This window comes from Balearica regulorum, chromosome 3, assembly GCF_011004875.1.
Source record: "Balearica regulorum gibbericeps isolate bBalReg1 chromosome 3, bBalReg1.pri, whole genome shotgun sequence".
In the NCBI taxonomy this organism is placed as follows: Eukaryota; Metazoa; Chordata; class Aves; order Gruiformes; family Gruidae; genus Balearica; species Balearica regulorum.
This window is the reverse complement of record NC_046186.1, coordinates 15,918,621-15,937,272: the sequence shown is the minus strand read 5'-3', so window position 1 is coordinate 15,937,272 and position 18,652 is coordinate 15,918,621. Positions and strand designations below refer to the sequence as shown.

General features: G+C 37.9%; 1 protein-coding gene across 3 annotated transcripts in view; it reads left to right on the top strand.

Moving 5' to 3' along the window:
* GREB1 (growth regulating estrogen receptor binding 1) overlaps nucleotides 1-18,652 on the top strand; it is a 108,044-nt gene that overhangs the window by 82,971 nt on the left and 6,421 nt on the right. For all 3 annotated transcript variants that reach the window (XM_075750609.1, XM_075750610.1, XM_075750611.1), the window contains exons 23-29: nucleotides 6,410-6,512; nucleotides 8,256-8,414; nucleotides 10,819-10,961; nucleotides 11,686-11,847; nucleotides 13,536-13,740; nucleotides 14,523-14,697; nucleotides 15,663-15,881. In XM_075750609.1, coding sequence (XP_075606724.1) covers nucleotides 6,410-6,512; nucleotides 8,256-8,414; nucleotides 10,819-10,961; nucleotides 11,686-11,847; nucleotides 13,536-13,740; nucleotides 14,523-14,697; nucleotides 15,663-15,881 — 1,166 coding nt within the window. The remainder of the gene's footprint in view (nucleotides 1-6,409; nucleotides 6,513-8,255; nucleotides 8,415-10,818; nucleotides 10,962-11,685; nucleotides 11,848-13,535; nucleotides 13,741-14,522; nucleotides 14,698-15,662; nucleotides 15,882-18,652) is intronic.

Sequence of the window (18,652 nt, the reverse complement as noted above, 5' to 3'; positions counted from 1 at the left end):
GAACCTCAGAATTCAAAAAGAATAAATCCAAACCAAGACAAAGACCCATGTTTCCAGTTAGTATAACATCAACCTAAAGAATTAATCTAAAGATTAATTAACTGAATTAACTTGACACATGATCCACTCTTCTGTGCCCATCCACCGCAAAGGGAAACTACAAATTGCTGTTTGTTAAATGATTGTATTCCATTGTGCACCCAAATTTATGGTGCAGTAGAGTACAAGAGCATAAATGGGCTTTTCATTTTGGGACTTCCTGCAAATGTTAATGTAATTCACAAAGGATTCCAGAAAGTACTCTGATGAGCAGGCTTTCACTGCCCCTTCCTTTGACCTAAATTGTCCCTGTTTGCCAAAGATTGAGATATTATGTGATTAAGAAACTGAATTTCATACTTAGCTGCAGCATAAAAACGTATTCATTCTGGAAGAGAGATGTTGTTCATTTCCATCTCAAAGAAAAACACAGGCTGTGACAATTTTTGTTAGAATTTTATATGCATATACATCAAACTCCATAAAGATACTATTCTTAAAGCCACCCTAAACATCTGGAGTAGCCAATAAGTAAATATTTCTTTGGTATTCATTTGGGCATGGGTCACAAATGTAAATCTGTGATTCTCAGAAGAGTCATTCAGAGACTTCTGAGAGCGTACTACAGACCTGTGAGAAGGTTTTGATGCTTCACACACTTCATACTTGCCATTTAACCTAATTATAATTAAACACGCAGCTTGCTTATTCATCAACTCCATTCCAGAGTATGGTATTCACCATTTTTCACTATCAAACCTTCCCCCCCCCCCCCCAAATATTGAATAGGACTCCTGTTGACCCTTTGTACAGCAGTGAATTTCAGCCTTAATATCACTTCTTTTACTTGAAACTCCAACTCTTTTCCAGCTGTCTCCACAATGCAGGTTATTTCCTAGTCTTGCATTGCATCATACAGTTGGATCAGTTCCTAAAGGACACTCTTCACATGGTTATTCATTTTATATTCCTCAGTTCTTTGTGAAGAATATACCTGTTTCACACAGAACAAATTCACACGCATCAAATTAGAAGTATCATGTCTTCTTCCTAAGTATCAAAATTTAGGGGTATATATTCATTTCAGTATGTGGAAAAAGACAGCAGGTTTCCTTCCTTTACTATTTTAACCTTCCAAAGTACTAAAAATTGCTGTAAACCAAACAAAGAGCTGTGAAAGTATGCCGATCATTTATTGATTTAAGGTATAACAATACAGTGCAGCAATACTCGATAATTTTAATATTTTTTTATTTTTATAATATTAACATTTTACATAGACTTAATGCTTAATGCATGAAGACATATAGGCAGAAATAAAAACAATTATTGGACAGCACCAGTGTTAATAATATCTCAGCCAAAGTATAAGACTGCCAGAGTACTATCTTTTCAAAAATTAGGAAGTAGTTGTTTATCAGGCAGCAATTACTTTACTAAAATTTAAATCAGGAAGCAATCTGTTGGTTAAAATGAAAAGTATGAAATCAACACAGGAAGAAAACTAGGCACATTAGTGAACCAAAATTATAATTCTTATTGTCAGGGTAATTAGTAATAAAGTACACTCACCCTTCTCTCACAGAGACATTTTATCCTCTGTACTGGTCAAAATATTTTGCTAGAAGACTTGATACATTTTTCCAAGGACAATCATATACATTAGAAAGCACTACATGTTAGAAGGCACTACATGCATTATTTTTACAAGAGGCTTTAGGGAATACAGCAAAAACTGGATAGGTGTAGAATATATCCATATATTTATCTGTAAGTTAGCTCACATCATCAAAGTTAATCCATTGGTTATTGAGTATGAATAAATATGAATCACCATGAACAATGTGTATCTATGACTAGAAATCTAGTCCCTAGTGTACCCAAGAAAATGCCTATAAGGAAGCCTAAATTCACTAAAATATTTTTCTTAGAAACATTCATCTTCAAGTTCTCCAAACTGCAAATCAAGGTTTTATGCCTTTGGTTTTTTACTGAATATTACTACTTATAATCAGCTTTTTCCTTAAGCATGGAAGGTGCTCATGAGCACAGCTCAGTCCTGTGGCACTACATCCAGAGAATGAAGCAAACATGTCTTAAGACATTTCCTAAGGAAGAAAGCTGCTGCCTATATTATTTGGTTTTCCTCTACTCCTATCAAAATCTTATTACAATGGGCTTATGAAACATTCAGCTTAGGTAAGAAAAATATTAGGGAAATGTTTAATATGTCTATTGTTAGCTGTGTTTTAGAAGAATGTATCAAGTGGAAACAAGGAGAAAAGCCAGCACCATTTGACCAGCTGTCTGTGGACCATCAGCATGTTTTCTATGAATCATCATTGATTCGCAGACCACGCTTTGAAAACCACTACAGTGGTATGTGAGGAACTATCTCACTTGGAAATTAAAATAAAAAAGCCTTATGGAATTATTTCCCCTTTTGCCATATTTCTCCAAATGTGAAGACTGAAATCAGATGATGCTTTGTAGCAACACGTAAGAATAATAAAATACTTCTAGTGGTCCCAGTGTCTGGAACAAGTTAAAAAAAGGGGAATCATTACTGTTAGACCTGCTGCAACAGCACTTTTGGATGTCATTTCCACAAGTAAGTGTGGAGGCACACACATAATTTCTCTGACTGGAATCTCTCTCTCTCAAATTGTTAGTTTGTTTTCAGCTTATCCTTGATATCTATTGGCAAGCACTGTTCAGTGGTCAAAATCTTTGGAGAGCTTTCCTCTCCTCTTAGGTAGTGTGTGTCTTTGACACAAAGACTAGACCTCCATACCTCTTGAATTTTCTGCAGGAAGAATTTCAATTCATATTTCTTCCTGTTGCTCAGCTACAGCTACACTTAATGAATGAAGAGCTTCATGATAAACATATTCTTAGTTTTTTATGGGCCAAATCATCCATTGCACTAAGGACGAAAATAGAAACAAAATTACTAAATCTTTGCAGGCCCCAAATTCCTTAGTTATCATAAATTTTCACAAGATTTGAGATTTTTACTTCTTAGTCTTCTGGGATTTTCTTCTTCCATGTCTGATTCATCAGACTTCTGTCTTCCAAATTCAGGTAGACAGAAACGAATTAGAGTAGTACTTCCATTATTTGGAAATATTAGCCCCCAAGTGCCTGTTAAGGCACTGGGCACTGCCACATATTTGAGGAACTTCTTTCTGGGAAGTAGAGCTGTCTGTAGTAGCAGCACTCCTCATGTATGTTTTGCTTCAGGAATTGTAAAAGTGTAGCCCAGTTCCAGGCTCCTTCATTCTTTTAATGTTTGCAGCTTTTGTGTGCAGAGCGAAGACAGGATATGGAGAAAAACACCTTGCTCAGAGTACTTCCTTACCTGTCATCATCATTGTTAATTTATTATATCATACTTAAGCCCAGAGTCACTAATTAGGATGAACACATCATTGTACTAGACTTCTCTAAAGATGTGTAAAGCTGCAGCCCAATCATGTTTAAAAGTTCTTTGCAGATCTTCTATTTTGTTGCAGTTGGGAGATGGAAGATGGGCAAATATGGGGCTTTATGCTTCAAAGTTGTACATATCCTGCTTGCAAGATCTCGCTGCAGGTACCTACGATGCCCAAACTATCAAAAACTAGGATGGTGACAGATGGGGCAAGGACTCTTTGCAGAGATGTGGAAGCTCTGTTTATTGGCAGCTATTCAGTATTTTCAAAGACACTCTCTGCAGTTCCATTTTGCCCAGGGGTAGTACATACAGAAAACAATAAAATTAATTTTAAAGGTGCATTTACCTACCTGGGCATGCTACAAGTTCAGTTGCTCAAGGTTCTTCCCTTCTGGAGTAAACATTGATTGTAAGAAGCAATTTTTTTCGTATTTTCTTTTTGAAAATCTTCTTCTCAAAATGACCTGGAAAAGGTGTTCTCTAGTCATTTCTTCAATTCATTTCTTCAGCAGCAAATGCAGGCAAATGTGCAAGTGAATGGAGTCCAAATATGAATGTAGCTATGTGCTCAGTCTGATCTTTCTCCTGGCAGAGAAACATTCTGAAAACTTGGAGAGATTCCTGCAAGTTCCCACCAGCATTTTACATTCAGTAATATATATAATGTGTATATATATATATAGCTAATATATAACAGTTCATAAAGCTCACAGTACTGTGTTGGACACTTTTTATGTGACAGATAATGAGATTGGGTAAGATATGATGCATGGAATATCATAAGTACATATGTTTTAGGTTAGTGGTTAAGGACTAGCACTTGTAGTCCTGTGGTTTCCAACATTTTTGACTCATGACCCTGCAATTTTGTGTATATTTGAGTGAATTGACAGCTGATACCTTTCATCTAAGTACCATGTAGTTGTAGCCTACTCACTCTCAGATACGTTGTTCAAAACCATTGGTGAAGGCTAGTCCCCCAAGGAGAGAAAAAAAACATGATTTTGAAATAATAAGTTTTAAATGTTTACCAAAAAGAAAAAGTAGGATTTTCAGCCTGTTGTTCTGTTGACAATTCTAAGTATATACTTCAAACAGATTAGGAATTCGTTTTTCACAGATACCTGATATCAAGGGAACAGGTTGTGTACTTCTGACAAATGATCTCATTTGTTTGAAATCAGGGAACTGTTAATCTGTCAGGCCACCCTGTGTTTAATGAAATGATAAGAGGCACTTTAAAAGAATATGTTTATAAGGGCATATAAACTTAAACCTCAGACTTGAGAGAAAACATTGAAAGTATTTTAAGCTGAAGGGGGGGTAGATTTAGATTAGGTATTAGGAAGAAATTCTTATCTATGAGGGTGGTGAGGCACTGGAACAGGTTGCCCAGAGCGGTGGTAGATGCCCCATCCCTGGAAGTGTTAAAGGCCAGGTTGGATTGTGCTTTGGGCAACCTGGTCTAGTGGAGGGTGTCCCTGCCCATGGCAGAGAGTTCTACCATGTGCATCTGAAAGGCTTATTTGACCCTCAACAGGGATAACGGTCCCTTTTCCACCCTTGGCAAGCAACTGTTTAAAATGTAGTCTGATTTATTAAGAAAGAACGACGAATACTGAACTTTGACCAAAACAAATGTTTACCTACTCTTGCTTCAGCTTCAAAGCCTCCCTTTCTCAAATGTTGAGAGAAAATGAAAATTTCACTTGATATATATGGGAAGTAGTAAATTCAATACTATATTTAGTAATTCAACACCCTAAGCTTCTGACATGTCCTAGCAGTAATGGCAGTGAAGTTGGGTTTTCAGTTCAGTAGTAATACAGACTTAGATCAAAATCTGATACCACTTTGTGAAATCAGACAGTTGCGGCAGAACGTGTCTTAACTGATCTACATGTTAACATCCCCTGTACAGGTGTGACATTAGTCTTAAGTTGTCAACCGGACATCAGTACTATTCTGAGGCTGAACTACACACACACGCAAGAAACCACGGCGTGTTCATTCTCCTGTGCGAATGCCATGAGCTTGCTGATCTCTTTTTTCTCATTGAAACCCACTGTCTACTGCTTCCTGTTCAAGTGTAATGGTTTGTAAAGCTGTCTGCTTAGATATGGCATCATTTACTTGATGTTATCAGCAACAAGCTTTATGTGGAAGACACAGAACAATCCATTGAGTAAATCATTGGCTATGGCTTATACCTTTCAGCAGAAAAAGCTATAAAAGGTAGCACTACTATTAGGTGCAATGAAGAGAAAATATATATATATAGTGTGTTGGTGGAGTAAAAAAGAAAGGAGAAAGTTACGATTTTAAGATAATTTTAAAATGGACTTTTAAAAAGTAATTCTAAAACAGTGGAAAGAAAATAATGTATTTTCAGCATAAGAGGTGTAACAACACATTGTTAAATTTACCATGATGTCCTGCAGGAGCTGAAGTGGCCTGCACAAGTTCTCCTATAGCTGCATGCCACTTTGTTCTTCGGGATAGTCACTGTACTTCAATAGCAGTCAGTGTACTGGTGAATTATGCAAATATGGAATGGTTGAGGTAAGTCTTTAGTTATCTTGTAGTCTGAGGAGGAGTTTTTCTGAACGTTTTATGAGCTTGTATGGATTTTTAAAAGTTCATTGCCTATATAGAAACTATAACATCAGGAGAGAAAATTCTCATCTGTGGGCCTGTGATTAGACCTGTGATATAAAATGCATTTTCCAAGCTAGGTTCCCACACAGAGAGAACAAAACTGTTGAGCATTTAAGCATTTCATTTATGTCAAGGAATATACAAATACAGGGATATGCAAGCGCTGAATATTAATATTTGGTTTCACTGCAGCTGCAGTTTCCAGATATGTGGAAACGTAACATATTTTTGGAAAAATAATATTACTTTTGTATTTTCTAATTTATATATTTACAGATAGGGAAAACAGGTGCCTATCTGCAGTTCCTCAGTATTTTGTCCCGAATGCTGATTAGACTGACAGAAGTGGATGTTTATGATGAAGAAGAAATCAACATTAGTAAGTTCTTGATATAAAAATATTTGCTTCTGGACCCTGTAGAAAATTGTTATGTTAAATTGAAAAGTAGTTCTCTGTATATTCCATGCCATTCACCTTTGTAATTCATTTATATTATTGAAATATTTTAAGAACATTTTTGTGAGATCTTCAACTGATATTTAAGAGTATGTTATTATTTTACTCATCATTTAGAGTTTAGTCTTCCTCTGAGTAAGAAAACCACAGACTTTTGTTTTTCTTGGGAAATAATCAACAGTGTTTATGTATATCAAATGATATCCAGCCATTGTTTTTGAGTTTAGAATTGGAATGAACTTTTGTTATAAAGTATATAAAAAGAATCAGTGGAATTCTGGCAGATTTACAGCATGAGGAACAATGTCATATTTTCTAAGCACGTAAGACTACAAGAGGGAGGAAAACAGTTCCTGCTCTCTAATAGCTAATTTTAGTCTAAACTTCCTTTATTTACACTGTATTACTCCCTTGTGTTTCCAGATATATTTCTGATACTCAGCCTCAGTAACTAGGGGCTGCATTACATCATAGAAAAAGATGGGTGATATTTTATGGGATATGTCTAATTCTGTACTAAAAGCATATCAGCTTGTCAGCCATGGAGAATCTCAGACAGATGCTACCTGCCTGCCAGCTGCTTCTGTCAGACCCTGGCTGGAATCTGTTCAGTCATTTTACTGTGGAACTGTGCCTCAGCTCTTGTGTCTGAGGGCTTTTTGGGGCAGCACCCAGGAGTCTTCCTCTACCCTGAGCTGTGCTTGAGAAAGAGGCAGCTATCCCCTAAGGTTTATGGCAAAACCTGTAGAAAAGGTGAACAGTCTGCTAGGGGAGAGGTTTGTGTAAGCAATCCTTTGTATTTTACACACAGTTTTAGAGGAACTCACAGTCAGGGCATGAAGATAATTTCACCATCTGACTAATTTCATCTGAGTTTCGTATTTACTTTGGGTGCCAATAGACAGGGTCTCACTTCTTGTAAATAATCATTTTGTCTATACTCATAGACATGGAGTTATGGCTCTTTACAGCAACTTCCAGGTGACCCCCAAACTGAACTCCTCACTACTGTCCATTTTACTCTTGTCAGCTCTTTCATCCTCTTGACAAAGATAGAAACGTATTTTGAAAGGACTTGTGTTCATTTGGGGTTTTATGTCAGCTAACCTGTTTCAGAAAAAGGCATGATTTCACTGCACATTATACCAATACCATTTACCATTTTTCTCTTACCCTAGGGTGAATTATCTCTGATTACTCTGATCTTGTCACTAGAAGGGGCATTTGACTTTAACTCTGCACTGTACTTAATACTACAATTTCCGAAACTTTACAAGTGCTTCTCTTCCTCAGTGAGAATAGCGTATCTTTCCTCAACTGAGTTCACAAATGTGGTGGTCAGTGGAAAGACTCCAAATGCCTGGATGCAGGTAGCTCAGCCTTACCAGACCCTTGATATTGTTTTCAACATCATTCCACCAACTGCTCCAGTAAGATTATGGATGTCTTAACTTGATAACAAAGGTTTAAAAGCCAGAATTGCATCGAGGTATGACATACAGTTGTTCAAAGGTGCAACTCTTAATGCGTAATAATATTGCTGCCTAAGAATGATGAAAGAAAAAATTATGCAGGAACAATAGGCTTAGCAAAACCATCTATAGCAATATAAAGTGCTTTAAAAATTGTAATTACATGAATTCTTATTTTTAAATAATATCATAGACATAAAAGAAGAATCTGATCAATACTACCGTCAGCCTGGAGACATGTGGCCAGATCTGGATATATTTAAGAAGATGCCTTTTGACTACACTATCCATGACCCAAAATATGAAGATGCAAGTTTGATTTGTTCAAAGCTTCAGACTGTAAACAGTGAAGGTTAGAATTTGAAAAATCTAGATCGGTACACATATATGCATTTATTTATTTTTAAAATAAGAACCCCATTGAACTTATAAACAGAGTGAAATTACCAAAATTGCACTTGACTAAGTAATAGTGAAAAAAGTTTTGAAGTTTGCTAGATGAAGCATCAGAGTATAAGCCTTATAAATGTTTTATGGAATGTTAAATAGGTAGTCTTTCATTTAAAAAGTTCTGATTCCACAATAAGTTTGTGTATTTGAATGTTTTTCTGTAGTAGCAGTGTCCTGCTCTATAGGAATGAAGTGACTTATGTAGTTAGAAGTGTTTATAGGTTTATTTTTTAGGTTTAAGTTTGGAAAGCGTGAGATGCATATGTCCAGATCTACATTCCTGGAGTATTGAGGTGTGAATTAATCCTCTGGATTAGCCAACTGGACATACACAAGCCCATGGGACTGGGTAGGATGTATCCAAGCATGCTGAGGGAGCTGGCCAACACCATTGTGAGGCTACTATCATTTTTAAAATGTAATGACAATTGGTGGAGGTTCCTGATGGTTGGAAAAAGGAAAATGCCATGCCCTTTCTCTACAGGACAAAAGAAGGATCAAAGCAATTACAGCCTAGTCAGCCTACCCTCAGTCCTCAAAACAGTTATGGAACAAACTCTCCTGTAAGCCATGGCCAGACCCATAAAAGATAGGAAAGTGTTTGGGAGCAGCTAGAATGGATCTATCATAGGCAAATCATGATTGGTAAACATGATTGCATTTTATGAAGAGATGACTGGCACCATGGACAAAGGAAGAGCAGTGATTTTATCTTGACTTCAGCAAGGCTTTTGTCACTGTCTTCTCTGATATCTGTAGAGCCAAAATTGGAGAGAGATGTCTTGGATAGGTGGATTGTAAAGTGGGTGGAAAACCGGCTGGACCACTGAACTCAAAACGCGATGAGTGACACAAATCTGACTGACAGCTGGGTTTGCATGGCGATACTCAGAGATTGATAGTGAGCGAAATGCTATTTAAGATTGCCATTAATAACCTGGTCAAAGTGACAGAGTGCAATGTCAGTAAGTTCATGGATGATACCAAATCAGGGGAGCACTCAATATGCAGGAAGGTAGCACTGCCATTCAGAAAGACCTTGACAAGCTGGAGAAATGGGTTGTCAGGAACCTCAAATAGTTTAACAAAGGTAAATGCAAGATCTTTCACTTGGGGTGGAATAACCCTTTGCAGCTCTACAAGCTTGGGGCCAGCTGTATAGACAGCAACTTTGACGAAGACAACCTGATGATTTTGGTAGACAACAATATGAACATGAGTCACCAGTTCTTCATTGGGTTAATGGCTTACTGGACAGACTTTTTAAAAATCTAGCAAGCAGGGCAAGGGAAGTGATTATTCTTCTATGCATGGCACCTCGAAGACCACATCTGGAGTATTGTGTTCAGTTTTTGGCTTCTTAGTACAAGAAAGACATTAAAATATAGAAGTGAGTCTAGTGGGTATCACTAAGATAGATAGAGGCAGCCACCAAGATAGATAGAGGCCTGAAGTACATGACTTACATAAAAAAATTGATGATAATTGGGTTTGTTTCATCTGGAGAAATCTAGCAGGGGCATCTGATTGCTGTCTTGAACTTCCTAATGGGAACTTATACACATAAACTATTGTAGATACACAGCATAAGGACAAGAGACAACAGACACAAGTTGCAACATGGGAAATTACAATTAGATAGTATGAAAAATATTTCCACAATAAAAGTGGTCAAACCATGGAGCAGGTTGCCAAGAGAGACTGGAAACTCCAGTCTTAGTGATTTTCAAAACTTGACAGGACAACCTGATCTGATGCTGAAAATCTGAGTGAAAGGTTTGGCCAGAGGACATGACAGAAGTCCTTTTCAGCAGAAATTACATCTCATCTTCATTCAGTCTCCCATAAAGGAAACCCTTTTAAAAATATGGATATTCACTAATGAGCAACATCACTAAATTTGCCGAGTTTGTTTCACAAAATCTACTGTGATGTCCATCTCAGGACAGTAAATGTCTATCATCACATGACTCTTTTTTATTCTTTATTACTTTTGCAAGCATTCAACCACTAATAACAGGAACAATAATAATTTTTGTAATCTGGCTCGGCTTACACAGCCTTATGTGAAATCTGTACAGAATTATCATAATCATGATACAGATACTTCTTTGTAGTCCTCTTTGCTGTACATAGCCATTTATAAAACATACTATGCTCAGAATGAATTCATAGTCCGTTTTGCATGTGTTTAATCCTGCCATTGTTCCTAGAAGATAATTACAATGATAGAAGCAGTTTGTCACAAGGGAATACATTCTGGCCTTGAATATATGTTACATTTAAGTTGTTTATTTTTTTAATAGACAGATCAATGAGCAGGAGACAGGACGATATGTATACACGCCGTCAAACAACTAGGATGAGATTATCCAAGTATGCAGCATATAACACCTACCACCACTGTGAACAGTGTCATCAGTATATGGGTTTCAATCCCAGGTACCAGGTAAAGATTTCCAGATACTACTCTGCAGACCAGAAACTGAAGCAGATACAAGCCAAACATGGTTTTGTATACATTCACTGTATTTTACTTGCCTTACAAGTTGTATGTATGTGCTAAAACCAGCTGATTTACAGATTTTGTTATTTCTTGAGATTTGCCTGCCTTGACCGGACTGCAGGTTTGGGAATGTCAGAGGACTGATCCTGGCTTTATTTACGCTGGTTTATTCAGTGTCATAATCTGCATTCTACATGAATACTACCAGTTAAAACTAATTTCCCAGTAAACTTTTCCCACTGGGACTTACTTACATTTTCATCTGAGTAACTGCAAAAGCATACAGACTGTTATTACTCAGAGTAACCCTCCAATTTCCCGCCTATTAGAATGTGAGGAAGACTGTATTAGCAATGCAAATATTGTTTTTTATGTGTCAATATTTCTGAAAGAGTGACCTGTAAATATTGGTACCATCTGCAAGGTGAAGCTGAAACAATGGTTTCAAAAGTGGGAACAGCTTAATTTATATTTTTTTTGTGTATGCTCTAGCCTAGGGGGCGTTGCTTCAACACCTAGTGAATCATGAGGTAAAATCTAATGCAATACAGTAAGTGATTGTAGTCTGTTTGGCAATGTTATAAATGTGTATTAACTGCATTGAGACTTTGTAGGAAATTAGTTTGTTTCTAACCACTGGAATTACTCTGTTTTTTCCCATCCTCAGCTTTATGAGTCCACTCTGCATGCATTTGCCTTTTCCTATTCTATGCTGGGAGAAGAGATCCAGCTGCATTTTATCATTCCAAAGTCAAAGGAGCATCATTTTGTCTTTAGCCAACCAGGAAGACAATTGGAAAGCATGAGGCTACCACTAGTCACAGATAAGGTAGATGGATAATTATATTTATGGCCATGTATGGGAGAGAGACACCACCAATTTTAAAATTTGTTGAATTAGGATTTACACTTCTGGTCTTGCTGTCAAGAGATAATGAAGATGTCCTGATACTAAGCTTGTATTTTCTCCCAGAAAGGGTGACATGAAGCAAAACTGTCAAGCCATTAATAAGCTAATTTTTTTGCTTATTATCCAGGTTGATCCTTTGGTATAAATGCTCTTATCTGGGGCAAAAGTTCTTTGGTATGGGTTTAAGATGTTAAAGTGAGAATGGTTTCAGCAATGAGCCTCAGAGACATGATTTGTTTATCATACAGTTTACTAAGAGGAAGCAATATTTTACTGTAGAGGAAGGCAGTGGATTACCCTGTCTTATTCTGCGTTAACTGATCAGTTAGTTACTTTCATATAAAAATAAGGCTTTCAAAGAATCTTTGTCATGGCTTCAAGACTGTCCAAAGAATCACATGGCACATTTGTAGAAAACACTTTATAAGATCATTCATCTGGCAGGCTATACAAACTCTGGTGTTGGCTTTTACAGTGACTCCTAATACCCATGTCTAACATGAAGCTGTGCCTTGCTCAGGCCACACTGCTTGGAGCATTGAAACAATTTGTGGAACAGCAGTAAGCAGTAGCATTTCTATCCTGGAGAAAATAAGCTGCTTCCAATAAACAATAATCAATCAATACCACCCTCCAGTGCGAGGTTTTATGTTTCGTTCAAGCTTAAAATGGGAGAACCCAGGCAGCAACACAGCAGCAACTGTGCAATGTGAGGATGAAACCTCCTGCTTTTCCTCACCTAGTGATCTCGTGCTTGGCTACGTAATCAGAACTGTGTGCTGGGTTCTTGCGGATTCTTTTCCTGCTTCTGCCACTGATGTGCTTTGAGGCTTTGCAAAACCATTTATTCTTCCTTTGCTTCTTTTTCTGTTCAGTTGCTCCAAAGTGGTGCCTGCAATCTTGCTGCAAGCTCGAAAAGTGCTATGGGATAGAAATCTAGATTATTAAAACATTATAAAATATTTTTCTTGATCCACTTTAAATTCCCTTCTGTGAACTCCACTGGCATAAAATCCACCATTTTGTACTTTGGCAGTCTTAAATCCGGAGTGCTTAATTGTGAGGGCTTTGGAGAGTCTCTGTAAAGAAGCATGCTTTCATTCTGGGTCCTTAATGGCCTCAGTAGGATCCAGACTAAAATCAGTTGCCCAGACTGGAACAGTCCTGGATATCTGTAGAAACAGGGCTCTCAGAAGCTGTACTATCAAACTTGGAAGCACCTAGTGAGTTTCAGTACATTCAAGATTGAGTGATAGCCAGTCAGAAGGGTTGTAATGCAGTTTTGGGTAAGGTATTTCTTACCATGTTATGTCATATCGACCTAAACCTTTTTCCAGATTTAGCCTCAAGGTCCCTGCGCACTTGGCAGGTCAAGGTTAGCAGTCCTATTCGGTCCGCCACTCTCTCATCAGTTGAATAAACTAAATGACAGAGTTTTCTACTTCCCAGCTCTTATAAAAGTTGCTTATTTTTCTGTCAAGCTGATTTAAAAGGTAGCAGTTTGTCCAGTGACAATAAATCTGATTTATTCTCCTGAAGGATCTGGTTCTCTTTGTTTAAATATCCTCCAGCTTAATACAGAAACTCACACTTCTTTTTATTTACAGAGTGAAGATTACATAAAAAGCCCCACTTTTACTCCCACCACTGGTCGTCATGAACACGGACTTTTCAATTTATATCATGCAATGGATGGAGCCAGTCATTTGCATGTTTTAGTTGTCAAGGAATATGAAATGGCCATATACAAGAAGTATTGGCCCAACCACATCATGCTTGTTCTTCCAAGCATTTTCAACAGTGCGGGAGTAGGTAAGTATAACAAAAAGTTCCAACGAGTGTGGACACACAACTTGGGCCCTTGAGCGCTACTCAACAGTGAAATGTAGATGTACACCTTGTAGCTAGCATATCAGATCTGGTGATCTACATTCTTTTTAAGGATGATGTGTCACAGTTGAAGATGAAATTCACTTAATCCAGGTCACCTAAAACAAGCTAGATGAATTGCACCATAGAAATACTTACTCTCCTCTATTGATTTTAAAGGGAGCTGAGGGTGTTAACTCAGAGTGAGTTACCTACTCTGTTTCCTCGTGGAAATCAGTTATGTACTATTTGCATAGGCAGTGATGCACTGATTAGGTAGATCGCTTAGGTAGGTTCTGCTAATATAATATCTGAATTATTCAGCACCTTGCTTTTACTGCCGGAACAACTTACAGACAGAAGTAGCGACAAACATTCAAAGAAGTAGATTGTCAGGGGAAATTGTTCCCCTGTTATTCAGTTGATCAACCAACACCTCTAGATGTTTGCACTAAGAGATGCTAGTGGATCCAAATATCTGTCAGGTTAAAAGAATCAGTCGCTGAACCCTTAAGACACTAACAAATCTATAACACAAGTCAGGCTTGATTCAGTGTGCTTCCCAGTGGGGCCCTCTAAGTCCCTTGCTTGGCAAGTGACTAAGTTGGCTCTGGGGAGTGTTAGGGTGTTAAAATCTTCGGAGTGATTCATACCTTCATCTGCAGAAATATTAACTTCAAAAGGCTTCCAAGGTAAAAGCAAACAATTTCTGTCCTTGGTTTCAGGTGCTGCACACTTCCTGATAAAAGAGTTGTCTTATCATAACTTGGAGCTTGAACGAAATCGGCAGGAGGAGCTGGGGATAAAACCCCAGGATATTTGGCCTTTCATTGTCATTTCAGATGACTCCTGTGTCATGTGGAATGCAGTAGAAGTTGATTGTTCAGGAGACAGGAAAAGGTAAATAGAGCAATACATGCTTTTTTCAGCAGATCTCTTTTAACCTTTCACTTCATATCAGTTTTGAAATTATGTTTGATATACTACAACTTTTATCCCGTACAAGCAGAGAATAATATTTGCCTAACGAGAGACGTATTTTCCTTAGATATCTGCCTTTACATAGCACATAGTTTAGTGCCTGTTTCTCATTCCCGTCCCCTGAGGACTTAAGTGCCCTGCAGCCTTTGCTGTATAGCTTGACTCCAGTTCAAACTAGAGTGACTTGGACTGCAGATTTCAGATTCTGTAAACAATCCCTGATACACTGGGCAAGCATGGGCATTCACACGTATATTTTTAACGGGATTTTTCTAAGGAAGCTAAAAGACATTTCTGTGCAAATTGTACAACTGATTTCCTCTGGCTTTTTTGTTAGTCCCAGTCTGTATGGCTCCTTTATTAGCTCCCCAAGTCCCCAAACAAGTATTTTTGTTTTCATTACTTTAGAACATTGTTTGTACTAGGTATTTTTATCTACTCCCAGAACAGTGCTATGCAGGATTTACAGTAAATCTTCAAAGAGAACTAAACTCAGTGAAAACTGAGATTTATGGTCTCTAGGGGTGGGCTAGGAGGATCTTATATTTTTCACTTAAGTTATGGCACAAAGTCAGCAACTGTCCCAGAGTCATTTGGAACATTATCCAGGTAACTTTAAAAGTTTACAAATCTGAGTTAATATTTTGAAAGATCCAGACTAAGTTTCAGATCTGTCATACCAGTCTCCAACACATAACCACTAGTTAGTTTTAAGTTTTTATTAGAGTGAGAGACAAAAAGTTGCAGTAAAGTAAGACAACACTGAAGTTACCTACCTGACACTCATAACTACTTTTGACTGTTAAGAATTGCTCTTCAACTGAATGAGATTTTGAATAGTCTCTATATACTTTAAAATTAACACATTTTTGCAATTATGGTAGTGACTATACATGGACCGAAAGGAATGTTTCCTTGAAGCAAATTCTGCAACATATTGAAGCAACTCCCAATGTCACTCACTATGCCTTAATTGGGATGAGGAAATGGTCCAGTAAAACAAACAGTGGTGAGATCAAGGAACCATTCTCCTGCTGCCATGTGCATGATTTCATTATGCTGAATGTCGATCTGACACAAAATGTACAGTACAATCAGAACAGGTAAGTGAATCAGTAGCATCTTTCAATAAAGCTAATGAACCAAATAAAGGAAGTTTTACCAAAGCTCTTGTTGGTTTTTCTGGGAGGTTGTTAATGGAATGCAGACAGATTTTGTTTTCTTACTGATAGTTCAAATCCCTCCCAAATTGCCAGCAGCTAGAAAAAGACATTAATTTCTATAGTTCCAAATAAAACAATCATATTTGAATTACAGGGTAGATAAACTCAGCAGTCTGCCCTGCAGTGCTGGTTGCCCAGCTGTCCAGTCCAAGTAGCCTTTTGGTAAACACTGCACTCCTGCCCGCTTGCCTGCACTCCCTTCCATAGGAAACAGGTGTATGGGTGAATAGTGCATAACCAAGTCTTGTTCTGACATGGAATTAGTTATAGCTGGGCTTTTTACCCTGAGTAGCACAACACTGGAGCATACTGCATGTCTGCTCATCACAACCGTCAGAAGAAAAGAGTAACATTGTTAACATTGATGGTTGTTTCTCACATTCATCTGTCTCAGAAATTCCACTTTTTCATTTTTTTCATTTCATTTTCATTACTGTGCCACATAGGATATATCAGATTGTAATATTGCCATACATGCTATCACCACAGTTACCAGAACTGTATTCACTAGGTACATGTTGGGGATGCTGTGATAGAGATGCACTTCACTTGCAAGAGAGAAGCATCAATGTATTTTACTAATAACAAAGTGAGTTAACAAACTTCAGTGGTAAATGTGACAGTGGTTTAACAAGATTCGATGGCAAAGTACACTGGATTATTTAATGCACAGAGGACAGGGTCAGACAAAACTGTCAGGAAGACCCTGCTGTTGAGTCATGAGCTTCAGAGAGGACTCCCTTCCTTTCTAAACTCCTTCTCAGAGGATTCTAGGTGCAGCTGGATCCAGTCCTAATCTCGGACTTGGTCAATGGTTTGCATCTAAAAGGTTATATGTGTACAATCAATCACTTAGCTAAGATTTTCAGTTTCAGGACACTTATTCCCAATTCACTTACAGAGTATCTGATGAGATAAGGATTCTCTCAGCCTTGAGGAGTAACCTTGAGAGGCATTCCTACTCAAGGGGAGATCCTGGTGTGCAGCCCACTGCCATGCAGGAGAGCTCAAAGGGCTCTTCGGCTATTCACTGTTTATGGGGGTAAAAGATGATTAACTCATAGTCATATTGGCATACAACCACAGACGTTACTTTCTTCCAAATTTGGCTTGACTTGGAGATTGACCAGCACTGTGGTTAGGTGGGTGCGTTGCTCAAATTAACCCTTGGCTATTGTGTCATTATCTGTCTCCAAATCCATTTTGAGGTGGATGTAGCCATCACAACCAGACATATCCGTTACCAAAACCACTGGTGGTTATCTCTTGAGCAGGGTTATGGGAAATAAAGTTTGAGTTGGGGCGGAGGGGGGCACACTGTCATGGTATATCATCTCACAGAATTTCATTGATCTATGTGAAATCAACTGTGGTTTTGGCCCCATTTCTGAAGGGGCATTTATTACAACAGAAGGAAGTAGATATCACCAGAGGTGGGATTCAGTTGTCTAAAGCCAGTCTTTAGGCACCTCAGAATATGCAAGATGTCCATATGGGGCTGACAAGTATGACATGAAATCTACATGTGTTTTTCTGTAAGCTAGGTGGGATACTCCAGGTAATCTAAAATGGCTCTACACACCTAGACTTAGATAACTGAATATCAGTCACTGTCCTTCTCGAACTCCCCACCTACCTCAGACAGATGTCTTTTGAAGTCCAAGTTTACTTACAACTGCAGGGAAGCACTTCTGTTTTCGTAATTCTGTGGATAAACAGAAGGCCTCAATCTCTATCACCACGAGCCTGACAGTTTAAAAGAGCATTTTAAACTTGCTCCCGTGCATCTCTGAGTGCAGAACTGTGCTCCCAGCCAGTCTACCTGTATTACCTTATGATACATTATGAAGGGCTAATGAAGAGAACGACAATAAGGCAAAATGATATGAGTACAGGCAGCAATGCTCAAATGTCAGGAATGCTGGCCCATACCACCCATTTCCTGCCTGTGTCTTTAAACCATGCCTGGCTCACCATAATCCTCTGTGTGGGTGCTGTATGGCATTCTGAGCCTGGGCTGTCAAGGGAGAAGGTACATTTTAAAATACAGAGACACCAACAGTCAGGGATACCAAATATCCATGTAAATATTACTAAGATCAAAGACAAGATTTTAGAAATCTATAATTAAATGCCATGTTTCTCACTGATATCAACCGCAGGTCATCCTGTTTGCTGTGTAATGAATGCATTCAAAATGGAGAGCTGAGCCTGAATTTTCAAAAGGCCAGAGTACTTAAATTTAGTTAGCTTTAGAAGTTTACCTTTTATTCTGTTCCATCTTATTTTTAAAATCGGTCAAATTTAGCTCAGGGATGTTTAGCCTTATTTCGCTTAATTTATTCCTATGTCTCAGCAGTTCTGTTGTATTAAGAGAAGACTCCTTGACTTCAAATAATTTTTTGTCTCTGATGTAAAATGACATTATTTCTGTAGAGGAACATTGAGGATGTTTGTATTCTAAGGGAAAAATGAGTAGTCAGAGACCTTTGTGCATTTGACAAATCAAATGTAGGGCCTCATCCATTTCCTTGGAAGTCAAAGGAATTAATTTCCTTGACTTTGTTTGGGGTAGTAACGTATGTAGCTATTTTCTATGACTGCATTATGGTAGTAAAAGGTAAATAAAATATTTTAACTCCTAGGTCTTC